Genomic DNA, 17,280 nt, shown 5'->3' with positions numbered 1-17,280 from the left:
CCAAAGTAATAGCAAAAAAGAAAGGATTATATGTGTATACGCGAGAACGTATCAGTGTTTCCATTAACTGTTGAGACTGGTGCAAGATAATGAATGAAAACTTTTACCAGCTATGTACTTTTCTAATTTGAAATCCTTCACTTATGTATTAGAATGTCGGTACTGCTTGGTAAATTTTATTTAAGCAAATACTACTTCTATAAATAATTTTTGTAATTTTGTTATTAGGATACTACTTTTTATGTATCAGTGTCTGAACCAGTACATGCAAGCAGTATTTTCAATTACACATGAATGTATTTAAAATTTTTAATATCCTAAAGTTTCCTAGAAACTACTAAAAAACCGGTTAATTATTTATATTATCAATTTTTGTCACCCTCAATTTTGTAACTATTTAACATGGGGTAAAATATTGAACATTCATTCTTTTTGAATAATGCAGTACAGAATTCTTTTTGATGGAAGGATATCGAAATATTTAAGACGTCTATTATAAAAGATATATAAAAGAGAAATAATAGATTATGATTGATAATCGAAGAACTTACTCTTTATTCTTTGAATGTTGAAACGGGGACTAAAAAAGAATAAACTGATTAAAATAAAAGAAATACTCGAGAATGTTTATATATTTAAATAATATTCAATGTCTCACCTGTTGAGGAAATCGTAATTGTTTCATTGTTGGATGTCTCCAATTGTTATATCTCACCCAAGTGTATGGAGTGCTATGTATGTTTGATAATCCTGATTGTGCAATAGTATGCACTGAAAATTGTGGATTCATAGTTAATTGATCATGTTGTTGCAACAGTTGCTGCTGTTGATATGAACAACTTGAATAATATGGTTCATATTTGGTGGAACTTTCCACAGATGATATTGCCAAGGAATTTGCCACTGCCACTATAAAACAATATATGCATAATATTAAATTCTTACACGAAATGTAAAGAAATAATAAAAATGCAAATAAACCTTTAGCCTTCTGGATGTTCAACAATGTGTCATAGTAATGTTTTTTGAATGTAGCAAATTCTGTAACAGATGCAGTTTTTTGTAAAACGTTTGCATTATTTTGGTCTGTTTGCTTTACTGCAGATCTGAACACAAATAATTTTATGAAGAACATTGTTAATTACTGATTAGATTAAATGTATATGATAATTTCAATAGTACTTGTATGGTAAATTTTCTATGTTATCCTTTTTATCACATTCCATTGATTGTGAATCACTGAAAGCAATGTTTACATTTTTCTGCAGTACTTGCAATTGAGATAATTTTGAATAAGTGTTTGATAATTCTGAATTTTTTTTGTCAATTAATTGTCTCAAGCTTTTCGATGAATTTTTATCTCTAGAATTATTGGCATTATTTGTTGAAGAACCGAACTGATTTTTATTTTCTATATTCTTTTGCGTTACAAATTTCCAACATTTAGCTGTAAAAGAAATTGTGTGCAGAAATTCTATTTAAGGTGATACTAAAATCTCTATATACATAATAAAAATTAATTTTGTCTTTTTCCTTACCAGTTAAACTTTCCTGTTCCGCGCGTTTTAAAAATTTGTCTAAGCTTGCTTCAAGTTTTTTATTAACAATAAGATCATCTAAAATAAAACTATTCTCCATTGACACCTGCAATGTATTCATAATTACATACAAATTATTATAAAGTATGGAGTGATATTATAAATGTATTGTTTTATTTTATGTACTGTTGTGTCTATTTCTTCATTCCAGCATACAACATCCATTTTGTATATATCTTCTAATATTGTTTGTTGATTAGTTTTAAATTTTGACTCGAAAGGTTTGTACGTGTTTGAAATTCTATTTTCATTTATATTGTTGTTGCAATTCTTAAAATTTTGGTCATTATTATGTAAAAATTGACAACAATTAATTGCAGAGTTTAAAAACGACGGACTACTGCTTGGTACAGCTAAGTTTAAAAGTTCTGCTTTATGTTGAGTGTATGAGATTCTGCTAGCATTACTTTTCTTTTTTAAATCATTTTGTGTCTGTAATAAAGTGTTTCATATACAAATTTAAATACAATTTAATTAGAGCGAGTAACGAATATCAATATTACTGAAAGATTAACTCTTCCTATTAATAAAAATGTATGAAGTGTATACACACCTGGTGTAGGGTATGTGATACTTTAGCTACATTCCATTGATTATGACAATTTGATTTATCAATGGGCAATTGAAAATGCTTGCCATCTATTGGGTTATAAACATCTCCTTGATAACTGGTTGTAGTAATTTGGTAAGCATCCTTCTTGTATAATAGCTGCGGTGTATGGATCCATTCAAGTTTTAAATTTGACCGATGCTTCATCAAATCTTCTTGTTGATCGGTATGTGGTAAGAAATTTTGTCTTATGTCCACAATAGGTTCTATGCAAGGAGTTTTATAATCTAATGTATCATACATATAGTTTACATTCCTTACATGACTGTGAATCATAGAGATTTCATTAGGTGGAAAACCCCGAAATACTTCAGGTACTGAAGGTACAAACTGAATAAATGGGAAGAATAATATGTACATTAGAATTTAACTTGAAAGTAGATAAATGCATTAAATGGCATTCTAGGCAAAGGTTTTTACATTTTCATCCAACTTGAGATTCTGAGAAGGCGGGTTCAGCAACATGTTCTGATTTAAGTGGATTCTTGATTTATCATTGGCATCTTCTGTGTTAATTATGTTTCTAGAAACAGTACTATTTCTTTAAGAAGAAAAATATTGTTACATATTACTAATTAATAAGAGGATGTTAAAAAATAAAAATCTCACTTCTGATACATTCTGACGTTATTTGCTATATCTATAAATCCTGTTGTCTTATATATTACATCCTTAATTGATTCATTTGATGCACCTTCTGGCAATGGCACTGTAGAAATTATGTGTTCTTGTGTCTTACTATCAAAATTTTTAGACAAAAATAGAAGAGTTCTTAATATTTGTTCATATGCAGCTATACCATCCTCAGGATGATACATATTTAATAATTGATTTATAGGATTAATAACATCTGTATTTTTTAAATTGTGTTGTCGAATGGCCTTCGATAATGAACAATTTTCATACATAGAAACATTTGTTATACTGTCTTTATTTTCCATAGCAACTAAAACAGAAAGTCACCTGAAATTAATGTTTACTTATGCACCTATTCATGAAATTGTACTAAATATTATTTTTAAATGTGGTAAAAAGAAGCAGAAAAATTTAATTTTAACATTAAAAATTTAACAGTTATTTACACAGGTAGGTAATAATATATTAATATAATATGAATACTTATTTATTACAGCATATTTAAAATTCAATGCTACTCACTATCAACGGCCTTCTTTATTTTCATTTTTATATAGATCCTATTTTTGAAGCTATGACAGCTTGGTCTACAAACGTAGATGTATATTCGTCGATACAATTAATTGGTAATTGCTAAATAATGAAAACAGCTGCTATAATTTATTATTGTCGACAAGTGAATAACGCGTTTCTCGCAAGTTCGTTTGCAAGTCGATTAAAATCGGATTACAATAAATTGGATTATCGAAATTATTCCGTTTATAATAGATGCAAAATAATAACGAAGTTAGAGGAGTAACATTGAAATTAAAATAGAAATAAATAAGATAAATGAATTTAATTAAAGAAACCAAAAATTATTTTCTATTATTTCGATTACTAATGTTTTTTTACAATGATGAATTCATTTAAAATGTATGAGTTTAATATGAATAAGAAGGAAATTGCTTTTCTAAGCTGTACAGAGAAAGCGTACTGTCTAATTATTAAAACATAAGTGCACCTTCTGTATGTGATAGATTATTTAAATGAGAGTATTAGTCCCATGCCAGTAATCCTAGAGCTTTGCAAGTATTACTCTCTGACCACTGCTATAAAAGCAGAAGCAGAACCGGGTCCAGCAATTTGGTGCACAATGTTTCTAGTGAAAAGTTTTTCATTATTTTCTTGTTTAATAGTTTTAACGGCTGGCGCAGCTGTTAAAGCTCCTGCTGGAACACCATGGGCGAATTATGTTTCAAAGCCTGGTAATATAAAACTTCAATATATTTTCAAACATTTATCGTTATTTAATGATTTATACACGTCCATTATAATTATATCAAGATCTTAGGTATATCATTTATTTTTAGTTTACTCAAGAGCTCTTGGGCCACCGCCATCAACTGTGGATACCATAACAGTGCCATATATACCGAAATCACCGCTTTTTCCAAAATTCGTTGATCCCAAAATGATGATTTCTAAAAAGACTGATCTATTAAGCAACTTGTTTGGTGGAGTGGGACCCGCGTATCCCATGGGACCTGCATATCCTATGGGACCTGCATACCCTATGGCATCTTTCAAACCATTCCTGCCATATGCAGACACTGCGCCAACTTTGTATAGTATTGGCAGTGAAGAATCACTGAGCAGTCTGGATAAAAGTAAAATGGAAGATGCTAATGTTCCATATAAACGGGGAATCTTTGGACCTTTCATTCCTCCTAAACCATTTGGGCCAATGGGTCCTAAGTTCGGCCCAATGAGTCCTATGTCTCCGTACTCAGAATTAAATACAATACCCAATTACGGCATGAAAGATGAGTTTTCTCGTAAAAGAAGAAGCGTAGATGAACCTTCTTTAACACAACTTCGGTCAATCATGGATGCAGGCAAACCAGCAACAAAGAACTTAGGACCACCGCCTCCGTATCCTACTCTTGCTCCAATTTCTGAAGAATCGGAAGATGACATCAATTTGCTGCTTCAGAAACTAGGAAGTGATACAACACCAAAACAATATTTGCCTGGGATGTTCGGACCTTTCAGTCCGTTTGCACCAATGATGGATCCATCCATGTTCATGGCAAAAAAATCCACTTTCTTGGACACTTTGTTTAAGAATCTTGCTACCAGTACTCCAACACCAGAAGTTGCAACAGAGGCACCTACAGCAAAAAGTACTATTGTACCACCTTCTTTTTGGTATCCGTCATCGATAATACCTGGTCCAACTGAATATAACAGTAAGGTAGAAGACTTTTTGAACAAATTATTTGATAGTCTAAAGCTTAATAAGACTGCAGCAGCAAGCGATAGTGATACTACAAGCATGAAAAGTGAGTTCTTGAGATCTGTCAAACTTGACGACGATGATGCACAAGTGAAAGTTGCAAGGTCTATTGAGGATCTATCATCCATCAGTGCAGCTAAAGATACCATTGTTGACAGTATAGTGTCCGAGCTGGGTGATTTGAAGAGTGACATGGTAACTACAATGAATGACTTAGTTGCATATCAAAAATCCGCATCGACGACTACAGCAAAAAAGCCTTTTAAACCATTTACACCAGGCATGTGGCCAGGTATGAAACCACCTGTCGATGGAACACTTCCATTTCAACAAAAGATGGCAGTCCTAAGTCAAGTTTTTGACATGTTATCAGATTTACAAAAAAATATTACTATAGCTGTTCAAAATGCGATTAATTCAAAAATGGCTTCTAGTGGAATTTCTAATCCAGCTTTAATTAATAATGCAATGCCCAATGTACCCATGAATATGGGTCTTCTAGATGCTCTTAAAAGTAAATTGGGCACATTTGACTATGAAGTACCCAATACTTACGCTGCAACATCTGATAAATTTGGTATAAACATGGCCCGTACATTGCAAAAGACTCCTGGATCATTTTGGGTAAATTATCCTCAAGAAAAAAGAGAAGTTGATAGTAACACAAAGCCAATAATTGATGAAGATAGTAGTGCCATTCGTAAAGAAACCCGCGGAGTTAAAATGCAAATGCATCAAGGATATCAGAGTTTACCAGCAGGTTCTGTAGAGTCTGTACAGGCTGGTGGAGGATCTACGCCTGATCATCAAGGTGGAGGAATTAAACTGTTTGTAAGTTTTTAAATATAAATAAGTATATATTAGAAATACTGTCATAATAGTTCATTCATGATTTAAATTACTTGAGGATTAACATACGATACAATATTTAATATAAGTTATACTTCATTGTATTACGAATCTAGAAGAATTAAACAAAAAGAGGAATTTTATGCAACATGATAGCATCATTTGTTTACAGATACAAATGCCTGTATTGCCTAATGCACAAGTGCCAAGTTATCAAAATAATAATTATGAAAACTAGGTACGTGTAGTTTACAGCATTGAATACCAGGAACATGTTCATTTGTCACAGGATACCAGTGATTACGAGGACTTCAACAATTGGCCCAGCTGGATGGAATATGTGAAGAACTATCAAGGACGTAGGCACCACAATCATCACTAGATGCTTTTGTTCCAGCAGGAATGCATCAATTACTTGTAATTACCAACTTTTATCTTTAAATTGGTTACATTCACATAGAATAAATAACGTGTACGCTTGATAATTTTCTTCAATAAAGTATGATTTGCAAAACATATCAACCAAAACACACACGTATTAGTGGCAAGCACTACTGCTTGAAAATCTTTCTAACTTATAACTCACAACAGGAGATGTACATGGAAGATATACAATGTCTTTTATTCAATTGTCAATTAGACTTATAATACATATTATATACAATGTCCGGTGTAACTAGTAAGAAAGAAATTTATAAAATTAACTATTGAAACGTATTTAACAGTAATGAACTAAAAATGGTAAAATAATGCATACATCAGACAAGCAGATACCAGCGCACATGGGCGCAATCCTGCATCAAGTGCGTTGCTTTATTTTTTTGCAATTAGCAATGCATTGCACGCAGGGTAGCGTTAGTGTGTTAGGAAGCACCAGTATTAATTAAATAAATTAGTCTTTGAAGAAGCAAAGGAAAATTATTTCATTTTTTTTTGGAGCTACAAATTTTAGCTTAATTTTAATATTGGATACGTTTAATTGTCTTTTATATAAAATTTTGGAAAGTTTGGCAGTGTTGGTGAGTGTTGACATCGAATGTCTAATGCTTTTTTTATTAAATAAAAACTTGTTTTTCTAAAGTTAAGAGTAAAGAGCCACTGTGTGTGTTCTAACATTAAAGTTACTTTTTTCTCCAAAATTTGGTACTTTACTAACGATTGTATTGTACAAATTAAAACTGGATCACACTATCATCTGCCTTTTGTCACTCTGGATATAAGATGTTCCATTTGTTGATCGATTCTGAACACCATATAAAAGGATGCCAGTACACTGCTTAATGTTACTAACAGTCCTAAGCCCTCGAATATTAACTTTGGTGCGAAGATCTTCCAGACCATCAAATGCCGGCAATGAATCGTTGCGGCAAGCATGCTGCCAAATGTCTACAATATATAATAAATTGTAAAAACGCGTTAACTAAAAATAGTTCTTAAATTTTAGTTTTCTATTTACTATTCTGCAGTTCTCTAAAATACTTTAAATGTTAAACACAATGACAACTTACTCGAATTCCATGAAGCAGGGCATATTTCCCTGCAACTGAAAATACTGCTGTATGGAATACTGAATCTTGTTCGAAAAGAAGCAACTCTCCTCTTTTCAAATCGTCTTCCGAAAATTTTGCTTTCACCAATTTTGGAAATACCAGATACAATGTAAATGGTACAATCACTAATAATGGCAATGTTGCACCTAATATAATATGTGATCCAAATGTGTTTATTCCTGTAAGTTTAATATTATTTGTTAGCCTTAAAAAAAGTTAAAGTAACAAAACAAATATACATACCTATTAAAATTGCTGGTAATAAACTACCATAGAAATGTCCACCAGTTCCAACAAAAGCAGCGTCCCAATGAATAGTAGGGAAAGTTGACTGATGTCCAGTTCCATAAAAAAAGTAGTCAGCTAACAAAAACCAACATACTAGGGTAGATATAGGTACTTCAACCAGTTCAGCTGTTATTAAAACAATGATCTTAATTATCTTACATTATTATTTAATCATGTTCAATCATCTGTTGACATATTTCAAATATACTTACAAATGGAAGTAGCATTCGTGTATCTTTCTATTGCGGATAAGCCCAAAACAGAGCCACATGATATGAACATCAAAAATGTACTAGGCGATAGTATATCTCCTAACAATAAAGAATATAATAGCATAAGAAATACGCTCAGTGAAATAAATGCAGCACTGTAGGCAGTGCCTAAGCCATAAACAACTGGTGTGTCATCTGCATCTATCCTCTTACGGTATATTGATTCTTTTATCTTCTCAAACAATCGAGGTACTATATTCTCATCACTGTACACACTGATCGATTCTTTCTTCTTTGGTAGCAGAAATATACTCAGAGGACGATAGTAAAGAATAGAGATTGCAACTAAACTCAACGAGTACACTATATTAGGCAGTGTACTTACTTGCCAAGATAGTACAAACTTTACTTTGATAAATTTTGGTAATCTTTGAAGGACCCAATAACAACCCATGCAAACACCGATTACGACAGGACAATATTGGCCTACTAAAACACTGGGAGAGAAACCAGTAAGATTTCCACAATTCTGTAACCACAGCCTTACTATTGTGACATACAATGCAAGTACAATCAAGGTAACGGCAAGTAACACGCGTTCTAAACTGTTGGATGTTATAGAACTTGATTTACCAGTTATAAAAAGTGAACACATCCGTTGTTGCTGCTCCTCCCGACAACGCCAGAAATAGTGGGAAAGTCTTATAGAAATGCATGCTAGTAAACCAATGACAATTATTACAATTTTTAAATTTGACTTTGATTGTGATTTTACGAACGGTTTTGGTTTCCGTTCGTAACATTCATTGGAACTTTCCTTCTTTAAATTAAATGTAAGTAGACAGACAAGCGTAATAAGTAAGAAAGACAATACGTTATCTTCTTCTACAATATAACTGTTAGAAAAAAGACAGCACACTGTTATAATAAGGATCACTCTAGTAATATAAACCAATTTTTTAATCTTGCAATAATCATACCAACTCATTGAAATCACATCCCAATTCTTGGCAATTAGTACAACTAATAGTGCCATAGATACCAGACCGGTAGCACAAAATGTAGAATTCTTAAACTCGCTTAGAATGTCAAAAAAGTATAAAAAGAAGATTATCAGTGCAGTAATTATGTTTACTAAAATAGAATACTGTAAATATGATGTTTGAAATATCTGAGACATTCGACTTTCTGGGATACCTGTGATAAACAGGTAAAAGAAGAATAAGGTACAAAACATTAGAAGGAGGCCCTTCAACATTAGACTAGAATCAAATTGAACCCAAATTTCAGAGCAAGTATCTTTAAGTAATTTAAAGTAACTTTTGCTATTTTGAATAAATAATTCAAATTCCTCTATGGTATTTACGTCTTTCATCTGTTCCATTAGATGATTATACATGATTTCTAAATTTTGAAACTGTTCTTCAGAAAACAAATGACTGTGTGCGGAATATACATCTATGTACTTTTTGGTTTGTGCAACATTTCTCCACATCGAATGCAACGAATACCACATGTCGTCTTGCAAGTTTCCTTTTTTTGTAGAACTTGGCAATGAATCAAGTACAACAGATCCTAGGTTGGAGAAAGGTATAGGTGTTCCAAGAATCGATGCCAATGTAGAGACAAGATCAATTTGATTCACGGTACTCCGAACCGAATTATATTTTTGTAGAGGAATCAAAGAATAAACGAACATGGCAGCTTCAATTTCATTCAAACTCTCACCGCCGTGATCCCCAGTCTCTGTCATTCCATGGTCTCCAATAACAAAAAGTATTGTGTCTTCTTCCAAAGATTCAATGATTTCTTTTATTAGAGTATTAGTATCATTTAATTTTCTGGCCATTTCAGGATGATTAGCGCCGTGCTTATGTCCGCAATGATCAACGCCGAGAACATGTGCTACAAGTAGAGACCAATCTTTCTTCTTTAGTTCAAAGAATATACGGTACCTAACGTCTTTATCCACGCTGTCCAGATCCCAAATATTAAAGGACGGCGATGGAAATTGACGTTTGAATTTTCCAGGGAACAAATTAACCCATGTATCATCTCCCATGAATATGATACCTCTGTCGACAGTCTGATGAACAATGTTATCCTCGTCAATGCTTTCAGAAGCAAAGTTAGATCCAATATCGATAAATGTAGGCAGAGATCCAGTAGTGAGACCTTTCAATCGTTGCATGGTTGTTGTTGGGGGATCCGCTATGAATTTATATAAACGAGACTTGGTAGGTTCTGATTGCAACAATTTGTGTATTATCGGCAGTTTATTACGATAGTATGTTGGGGTAGAGCTATTGTCATTGTACCAATGTACAAAATCATATTTTAAAGCATCGACGATTAGCAACACAACCCGTGCTTTTCTTTCGAGGCAGGTAGTTGCTGCATCTTCGGGCTTTTGGAGAAGATTTTCGATGTTACAGCCATCGGGATCGGTGCAATATTTACATTCAGCATGTTCCGGTCTGGAGACGCGATTAAGTAGGAAGCCGCTTGTGAAAACAAGTAAGCCGGCTGCCATTAAGTACGATATCCATCCTTGAAATATTAGGTAATTCCATAGTTTGCTCATTTTTCTCGATGGTCCGTTATATTTTCACGTTATTCAAACAGAATGTAATATTAAAGGAAAATATCTTAACCTATCCTTTAATATAAATTTGTTTTTCACCATTGTCACATGTTTACAGAAACGACTCAGCTAACCATTTGAAAATAGATTAGGAGTATAGTTAGGAATATGAAACAATCGGCTGAGTATTCATGTTTTGTTAAAATTATGAAAAATATAACCTTAAATTGAGCGCAGGAATGCTAGAATGCAATTTTGTCACACAAATGGCGCTAAATTTGAAGCAAACTACAGTGTCGCTAGTGAGATGAATTATGTACCTTACCGTACTCGGTTGTCAATGTCGCTTTACCATCATTCTATAATGTTGGTAAAACAGTATCGCGCGTTTACAAATCTGTAATCCGATGTAATCGATTAATATTTAATATCTTGAATGCATGCACGGATTCGCCTAAATTATGTACGACTTATGACATGGTGTGGTTATATTAGCTTTCATGAAATTATTTACAAATTTTACGTGACAGAAAATTTCAATACAGTAGCGTATCAGTCGTTGATACTGAAAAACGATTGCAATTTAGCCGATAAATGAAGAAATGATAAATTTGATTCAATATCTTGGATATCTCAGCGCTTTTAGTATTGTGAAATTAGCAAATCAACTAGCAGGAAATGCAGACCCTAACTGTATTTTGGAGCACCTGTTTAAATGGAAAACTTTCGATAATGGCTTTGAGGAAGCTGAGAAAACTCAAAAACCGATATTCTTGTTCGTTTATAAAATTGGATGCCCGGCATGTGAAATATTGAAGGAGAAGTTCTCCAAATCTGTGCGTATAATGGATCTCAGCGATCGGTAAGTTTTATCAAGTTACAATGTTCGTAAGTAATGAAGTGCGCCGGGGATACAGCAATTATCAACGGTAGATGTCGCTATCATACTTTCTGCCACTCATCGCTGTATTTAGATTATCCAAGTATTGCAACAAATGTGGAAGCGTGAGACGGTACGGATTACATAAAAATTGTCATAAAAAACTTTCCAATTATTTTGAACACACACGCATACAAATATAAAATAAGATCTAAGATCTCTATATATGTATGCAGCGTTAAATTTATATTAGTTGAAACAATTCTTGAAATGAAAAATGTTACTTTTGCAGATTTATAATGATAAAAGTAGACGCGAGAAAACACCCGTTTATAAATTCGGGAAGATATCAACCGGATGGAAAATACGTTCCTAGAATTTTGTTCTTCACACCGAACGGCAAGTTCATCATGGAAGCGTTCAATAAAAGCAAAAATGCTAAAGAGCAGAAATATTTTTACAGTAGCCCCCCGGATGTAATAGAAACTATGCTATTCGTTTTGAAGGAATGTTCTACATAACCCAAACCGCTAATATTTGAATGGACAAAATCGAATTAGTACCGATCACGAAAAAGTGAAGACAGTCTTTTCGATTAAATTTTGCATATTATTTTAAACTGCATAGATACGAATAATTTTATTCGAAAGGACAAACGTGTATTAATTTACGAACATAATTTGTTTACGCCACAGCGACTCTTCCTAATCCTTCTTCTGATGGAAATAAAGGACAATTTAATTTTGCAGTAAATCATTTTTCTGTACGGCGTGTATGAAACCTTATCCTCGCGTGCACGTCATCCATTGATAGATACATGTACACGTATGTAGTGATGAAAGTGTTAATATTCGTGGCTCCAATCAAAGGCGTGCGGTTGGAACGATTGGACGGACTGTAGCAAGATCTGTCAGCGAATGGGTTAATTTGGTAACCAATCTGGAGGCGAGCTCGGGGCAGGCGTAGCCGTTTGAATACTGTAGCCGTAGCCAGTGCTCGAGTCTGCGCCTATATATTAAACAGCCGTGCACGTCAACCTATCCGCAACCCGCACTGGCAACTCTGACGGCGCTTGCGTTTGCAACTGTTGCCACATCGGGCTATGCCCTCTTATTGGTCGACACTGTCTCACCTAGGGCTGGTAACCACGCCCGTTTCACCCTCTTCAGATATAACTGTTCCAACACGAGGGCGTACATTACAGCGAGGAGTCTCCATTCCTTTTTCCTTGGAAATGGAATTTCCTCGATTGCAATACAATTTAACTATACTACTAATTACGTAAATTTTTTATTTAAACAGACACTATATTCTGTCCTGTCGGTTTTATCTCGCCAATCAGTAAACTAATTGGGAGAATACAAAATGAAATTTCATTTATTATTTATGCGAGTCCAGAGTTCGACCTCGCAAAATAGTTTGAAACGAAACAAATTACAACCGAGTAAATTGCGAGGTCGTTTGCGTCGACAGGATACGCGCGACTAGATTAAATACGAAGTTTCATTAGAAGGAAACGGTTGTTCGCCGGAAGTTGCTAAGCGCGAGCAAAGGTTCAAAGCTCGCCGTCAGTCGTTTCCGACGTGAATCGACTCGGCGCAAGGGCGCATATTTCGTCGGCTGCTGCATAGCCGGGGATGCCATTCACCGCGACACCGCTATCGTCGCGTGAAGGCTGCGGTCTCGCCGCGATCTACCGCGCCGGTGAAATACCGTATGACTTTTTGACGTGCTTTTAACAGATTGAATTGAAAATGGCTTCCCGGGCTCCGATATATCCACGGGGGCCACATCCACACCACGGCCCGGGAAACGACCGTGCTACGAACGAACGGACGTGGGAGACGAGATATATAATCTTTTTCCTCCGTCCCCCCCGTTTCGCTTCCGCCGTACCCGCGGGGCTTTCTCTCACGTTCACACCTCGCCGCAACTTTTTCCTCTCTTCCGTTCCCCCGTCAACCCTTTTCTCCGAGCCGGTCTCCCCCCGCCCGCCGCTCGTTCGTCCCCATTCCGCGAAACGGTCGCCGATTTTCCTCCGCGACCCGCACCCCAACCCCCCCCGGGTTTTCTCTGCCCTAGGATTTTTGCACATTCGCTGACGCGGCACATCGCAAGCTGCGCCGGCGGAAACGACGGCCAGCTGAACCGGACCGGTCACTCGAGGCCACGGCTTGCCGACAGGGTCCGCAGGACGAAGGGCGGAGGGCCGGCCCGGGGGGGGTGGTGGAGGACCCCGTAAAAATAATGTCCCGGCTCATTTTTTAAAGCCTCCGGACCGCAGAGGGCAGGATCGGGAGCCCCAGGGCTGCGAATGGGGAGCGGGAGAGAGAGAGAAAAAAAAAAAACGTGACGGACGTAGAGAGATATAGGTGCACCGATATTACGGGGGCGAAATAGCACAGGCTGGACCCGACCGACGCCAGATGAAACGGTCAAAGCTAAAAAGCTCTCTAGCTCGCCCTCTCTTTCCCTCCTGCTGGCGAAACGGGTTATATATTATCTGCAACCCTTCAAACACAGAACACGCCGAGATCCATACATAACCCATATGCGTACACTTCTCTTCGTGCCGTTTCTCTGGCCAGGGAGACCCGGGGTGCGTGTATTCAGGGTTCGAGCGTTTTCGAACGGTGGCCATCGTGTCTGTGCTAACGCCAAGGATGATTGGTGCGTGTGGCTGATGACACGCGGCCCTGACACGATACTATCTTCACGGTTCTCAGATTTGTCGGGCACTCGTTAAGTTCGACGAACCCGATGATCGGTTCGCAGGCATTTGTGATAAGAACAGATGAATGACACATTTGGCACAGCGAAAAGATTCGAAGAAACTGAAACTGTTAATGTAGTCATTCGAATCGGTCAACGTTACTTTTAATTATCCTTTCATATTTTTGTAACGACTTTCGAATTCGCTTTGTAGCGATTCGTCGCCTCTCCGTTTGGTTAAGGTAAACGATCAAGAGATTGAATACGTCGGATCAGTGACACTGTTTTCATGTATGAGTCGCGTGCGTGGCGAAGGGTGTGACCAATATTCCGACCAATAAGACCCTCGCCCGTTCCAGATCCGGTCTAGTCGACCCCACGTACCCGACGCTTTGTCATTTAAATGGCCGTGATAATGTGGCAAGTCCGAAATAACTTTGATGAAGGGATTAAGAGGAATATTTAACGGGGATTATAGCAGTAACTCTTTGTGCGGCCCTCAATTTAAAGTACCGTACCGGTCCGATTACTTTTGATCACCCGGTCCTCGTGGTCGCTTGTCCCCGTGGCGCTGCTTCCAACTGGTTACCATTTTGCTACCATTCATCTTAATACAAGCCCGCCCTGTGACCAATTGCGAATCGGTCGAGGTCTTGTTTGGAATCAATTTTTTTTTTATCACGTTTCCAACGAATTGTACGAAGCAGGACTGCACGCGCGTGTACTACCACCCGTAGATCTCGCCGTAAGACGTTGGATCAATTTTTGAAGACGGAACGGAACAAAAGCAGCCAGCGAGAAAAAAAAAGATAGTTCGCAGCGTTTCCAGAGCAAACGTGAAAACCGAACTATGGCGTCACAAATAAAAGCGAAAACAGTGATGTAACCGAAGAGACCATGCGCCGTTCGAACAACAGAATTCCCGGTGCCAGCTCTCTCGTTCCCGTGCTTGCCCGTTGACCGACAAAGAGGTCGCACAGCGTTCACCCACGCAGATATTGCAGCAGACGAACGTGCAGCCGTTTTGTACCTGCCCGCTCTTGTTGCTCTTTGACGTGCTGCGTCCTACGGCCCTAATCTCCCTTATCCGATCAGCGCTGATTTGATCAGCCGTTTCCGTGGTGTTGCCGATCCCGCGTTCTGTGTGCAAACATTGTAACTCGATACAGATGCGATCTTGATCTCGATCTACGCTACCCCAATGTAAACAGCCGGAGGGAAGGCTCTGTGTATACACGTTTGTTGCACGTTGTACCTGCCGCTTTCGGCGATCGATCGGATACTTCACGAAAGCCGGTGGATCAGGTGGTAAGAATCGTGGGAGAGTCCTCTCGAGATATTGCTTCTTTCGATCGTGATCTTCGAAACGGTCATATTGTATCTTCTGCAGCTTCTCTGTTCCGTGCACGAACTCCCGAGAAACCGTGTCTTAGAGCTTCGAGAAACTTCGTCGGATTACGTCACGTCTATGAGAAACGACCACGGAGTCTGTATGAAAAGAAATTAATCTTTGCAGTTTGCAATTCAACGTTTGTTAATAATTGAAATTGGCGTAATTTAAATCGGGTGGACGCGACAATTCTGCGCGCATTGTAATTTGATCAACTGCATAAATAAGGCTGCGGCGGTGTCGCCTGATACTTTAAATGCAGGCGTGTATTGCCATAGCTATTGGTTTATTGATTTATCCATCGGCGCGCACATTCGCTTTTGAGTGGCCGATATGCCAGAGTAAAAAATGGTCCGTGTCGATGTACACCGGTATCGATGAATACCCGTTTCCACGCATATTTTCGATGTTGCTCGAATCGCCATTGCGTTTTATAAATAATGGACGAACGCGTCGTAACATGCGGTTCAGTGAAAACCGTAGCCGAAAGTTTTCATCTGATAATGGCAGAGCTGTTTTGAATTAAAGACAAATTTTTGTGTTTATTTTTAATTCTTATTTTACTATTCCCTTTTTTTACGACAATGTCTTTCACGTTGAAATGTGTTCTGTCAGAGACAAAATTTTTACATTCGCATAAGGCACCCTGTACACGCCTGATTTCAACGGTAAAGTATGTCACAGGAGTTGAAACTCCGGCAGGCTGCTGTGTGCGATGAAATGAGGCTTATTTAATCGCGAACAATATTCAATGACGATGTTCTCCGGTATCGGCTAATAAAACGCGACGCCACCGAGCCGGAATATCGTAACCGAGTATTTTCGAAGGCAAATACCGTGACCACGGGATTGTCCCGATATAGTTACTTTCGTCCGCATGGCTAAGTCAAAGGTAATAGTGCCATTGTACATGGGTAGGGCATATTATTGTGCGGTCTGCGTAGTAGACAGGCAGTGGTAGGGTAAGCAATCGTAGGGAAACAGAAACAGAAAGAGAGACAGAGAGAGAGAGAGAGAGAGAGAGAGAGGGAGAGGGTGGGAGGGGAGAGAGAGAAAGAGAGAAAAAGAGAGAAGGGCAGGGGGAGGGAGAGATGTACAAGGATCGAGATCGCAGAACGCTTACTACATGGAACGCTTTTATTCCGTTCTCATTGCCGGGTAAATAACATCTGTACATTAGATCACTATAAAATCGGTCGCCATTGGTGAACAACAATAGGGCTTCCCCCTATTGAAACCTTATTGTAGAATATGATTCAAGAAAGGCTCGTCCGCTATAATATGATGTTGTGCGCTCGTGTGGTTTACGGGGCAACGAGAGGCAGCAAACCCTGGATGGATGGACGTGAAATAAAAAAAGAAACGAAAGAAAGAAAGAAAGAAAAACAGAAGCGAGACGGAGGAGACGGTCGCGAGAGCGACCACGACGGAGCACGAGCGAGATGCTGAAAGGAGAAAATAAAAAAAAAGAAATCGAAGGAAAGAAAGAACGAAGCGAAGAAGGACGGGACATGTTCTTCTTCGAAGGGAACGAGGAAGGCGTGCATGGTTAAAAACAGTCCCGAGCGAAACAAAAGGCGGAGCGTAAAGAGAAACGACTGAGCATCGCTACGCATTGTTGGCCGCGGGTTCGGAACGGGTTTTGAAATAAAAGAGTAATGTGTTCGTCCGTTCTGCCTCTACCGCCAGGCAC

General features: G+C 37.5%; 4 protein-coding genes across 4 annotated transcripts; 2 read left to right on the top strand and 2 right to left on the bottom strand.

Annotated features, from left to right (window-relative positions):
• Positions 1–413: 413 nt before the first annotated feature.
• Positions 414–3,752, bottom strand: LOC144473425 (uncharacterized). Its single transcript, XM_078187279.1, has 10 exons — positions 3,739–3,752; positions 3,367–3,431; positions 2,818–3,154; positions 2,629–2,749; positions 2,152–2,538; positions 1,725–2,030; positions 1,548–1,644; positions 1,183–1,447; positions 659–1,106; positions 414–580 (listed from the first exon to the last, which is right to left on the bottom strand). Exons 1-10 carry the CDS (start codon positions 3,750–3,752, stop codon positions 548–550), a joined length of 2,073 nt encoding a protein of 690 aa, XP_078043405.1. The 3' UTR covers positions 414–547.
• A 137-nt stretch (positions 3,753–3,889) lies between these two features.
• LOC144473418 (uncharacterized) lies at positions 3,890–6,410 on the top strand. The gene is made up of 4 exons (XM_078187268.1): positions 3,890–4,091; positions 4,197–5,953; positions 6,144–6,173; positions 6,261–6,410. The coding sequence occupies exons 1-4, from the start codon at positions 3,890–3,892 to the stop codon at positions 6,351–6,353; spliced, it is 2,082 nt and encodes a 693-aa protein (XP_078043394.1). The 3' UTR covers positions 6,354–6,410.
• A 167-nt stretch (positions 6,411–6,577) lies between these two features.
• On the bottom strand, positions 6,578–10,876 carry Pig-o (phosphatidylinositol glycan anchor biosynthesis class O). Its single transcript, XM_078186547.1, has 4 exons — positions 8,022–10,876; positions 7,765–7,935; positions 7,480–7,700; positions 6,578–7,357 (listed from the first exon to the last, which is right to left on the bottom strand). The coding sequence occupies exons 1-4, from the start codon at positions 10,603–10,605 to the stop codon at positions 7,163–7,165; spliced, it is 3,171 nt and encodes a 1,056-aa protein (XP_078042673.1). The 5' UTR covers positions 10,606–10,876; the 3' UTR covers positions 6,578–7,162.
• A 331-nt stretch (positions 10,877–11,207) lies between these two features.
• LOC144473497 (thioredoxin domain-containing protein 12) lies at positions 11,208–12,006 on the top strand. The gene is made up of 2 exons (XM_078187404.1): positions 11,208–11,467; positions 11,778–12,006. Exons 1-2 carry the CDS (start codon positions 11,208–11,210, stop codon positions 12,004–12,006), a joined length of 489 nt encoding a protein of 162 aa, XP_078043530.1.
• Positions 12,007–17,280: the final 5,274 nt, after the last annotated feature.

Source organism: Augochlora pura, chromosome 7, assembly GCF_028453695.1.
Source record: "Augochlora pura isolate Apur16 chromosome 7, APUR_v2.2.1, whole genome shotgun sequence".
NCBI classification, from domain to species: domain Eukaryota; kingdom Metazoa; phylum Arthropoda; class Insecta; order Hymenoptera; family Halictidae; genus Augochlora; species Augochlora pura.
The sequence above is the reverse complement of the archived record's forward strand: the minus strand, read 5'-3'. Positions and strand labels throughout refer to the sequence as shown.

Excerpts from the sequence above, each read along its gene's own strand:
- Pig-o (XM_078186547.1), bottom strand. The coding sequence starts at position 10,605 with ATGAGCAAACTATGGAATTACCTAATATTTCAAGGATGGATATCGTAC. Across the intron at positions 7,936-8,021 it reads CACGAATGCTACTTCCATTT|CTGAACTGGTTGAAGTACCT; the intron begins GTAAGTATATTT and ends TTTTAATAACAG. Across the intron at positions 7,701-7,764 it reads ATTACCAGCAATTTTAATAG|GAATAAACACATTTGGATCA; the intron begins GTATGTATATTT and ends TTAAACTTACAG.
- LOC144473497 (XM_078187404.1), top strand. The coding sequence starts at position 11,208 with ATGATAAATTTGATTCAATATCTTGGATATCTCAGCGCTTTTAGTATT. Across the intron at positions 11,468-11,777 it reads ATAATGGATCTCAGCGATCG|ATTTATAATGATAAAAGTAG; the intron begins GTAAGTTTTATC and ends TTACTTTTGCAG.
- LOC144473425 (XM_078187279.1), bottom strand. Across the intron at positions 3,155-3,366 it reads AATAAAGAAGGCCGTTGATA|TTGCTATGGAAAATAAAGAC; the intron begins GTGAGTAGCATT and ends TTTCTGTTTTAG. Across the intron at positions 2,031-2,151 it reads TATCACATACCCTACACCAG|ACACAAAATGATTTAAAAAA; the intron begins GTGTGTATACAC and ends ACTTTATTACAG.
- LOC144473418 (XM_078187268.1), top strand. The coding sequence starts at position 3,890 with ATGCCAGTAATCCTAGAGCTTTGCAAGTATTACTCTCTGACCACTGCT. Across the intron at positions 4,092-4,196 it reads GAATTATGTTTCAAAGCCTG|TTTACTCAAGAGCTCTTGGG; the intron begins GTAATATAAAAC and ends ATTTATTTTTAG. Across the intron at positions 5,954-6,143 it reads GTGGAGGAATTAAACTGTTT|ATACAAATGCCTGTATTGCC; the intron begins GTAAGTTTTTAA and ends ATTTGTTTACAG.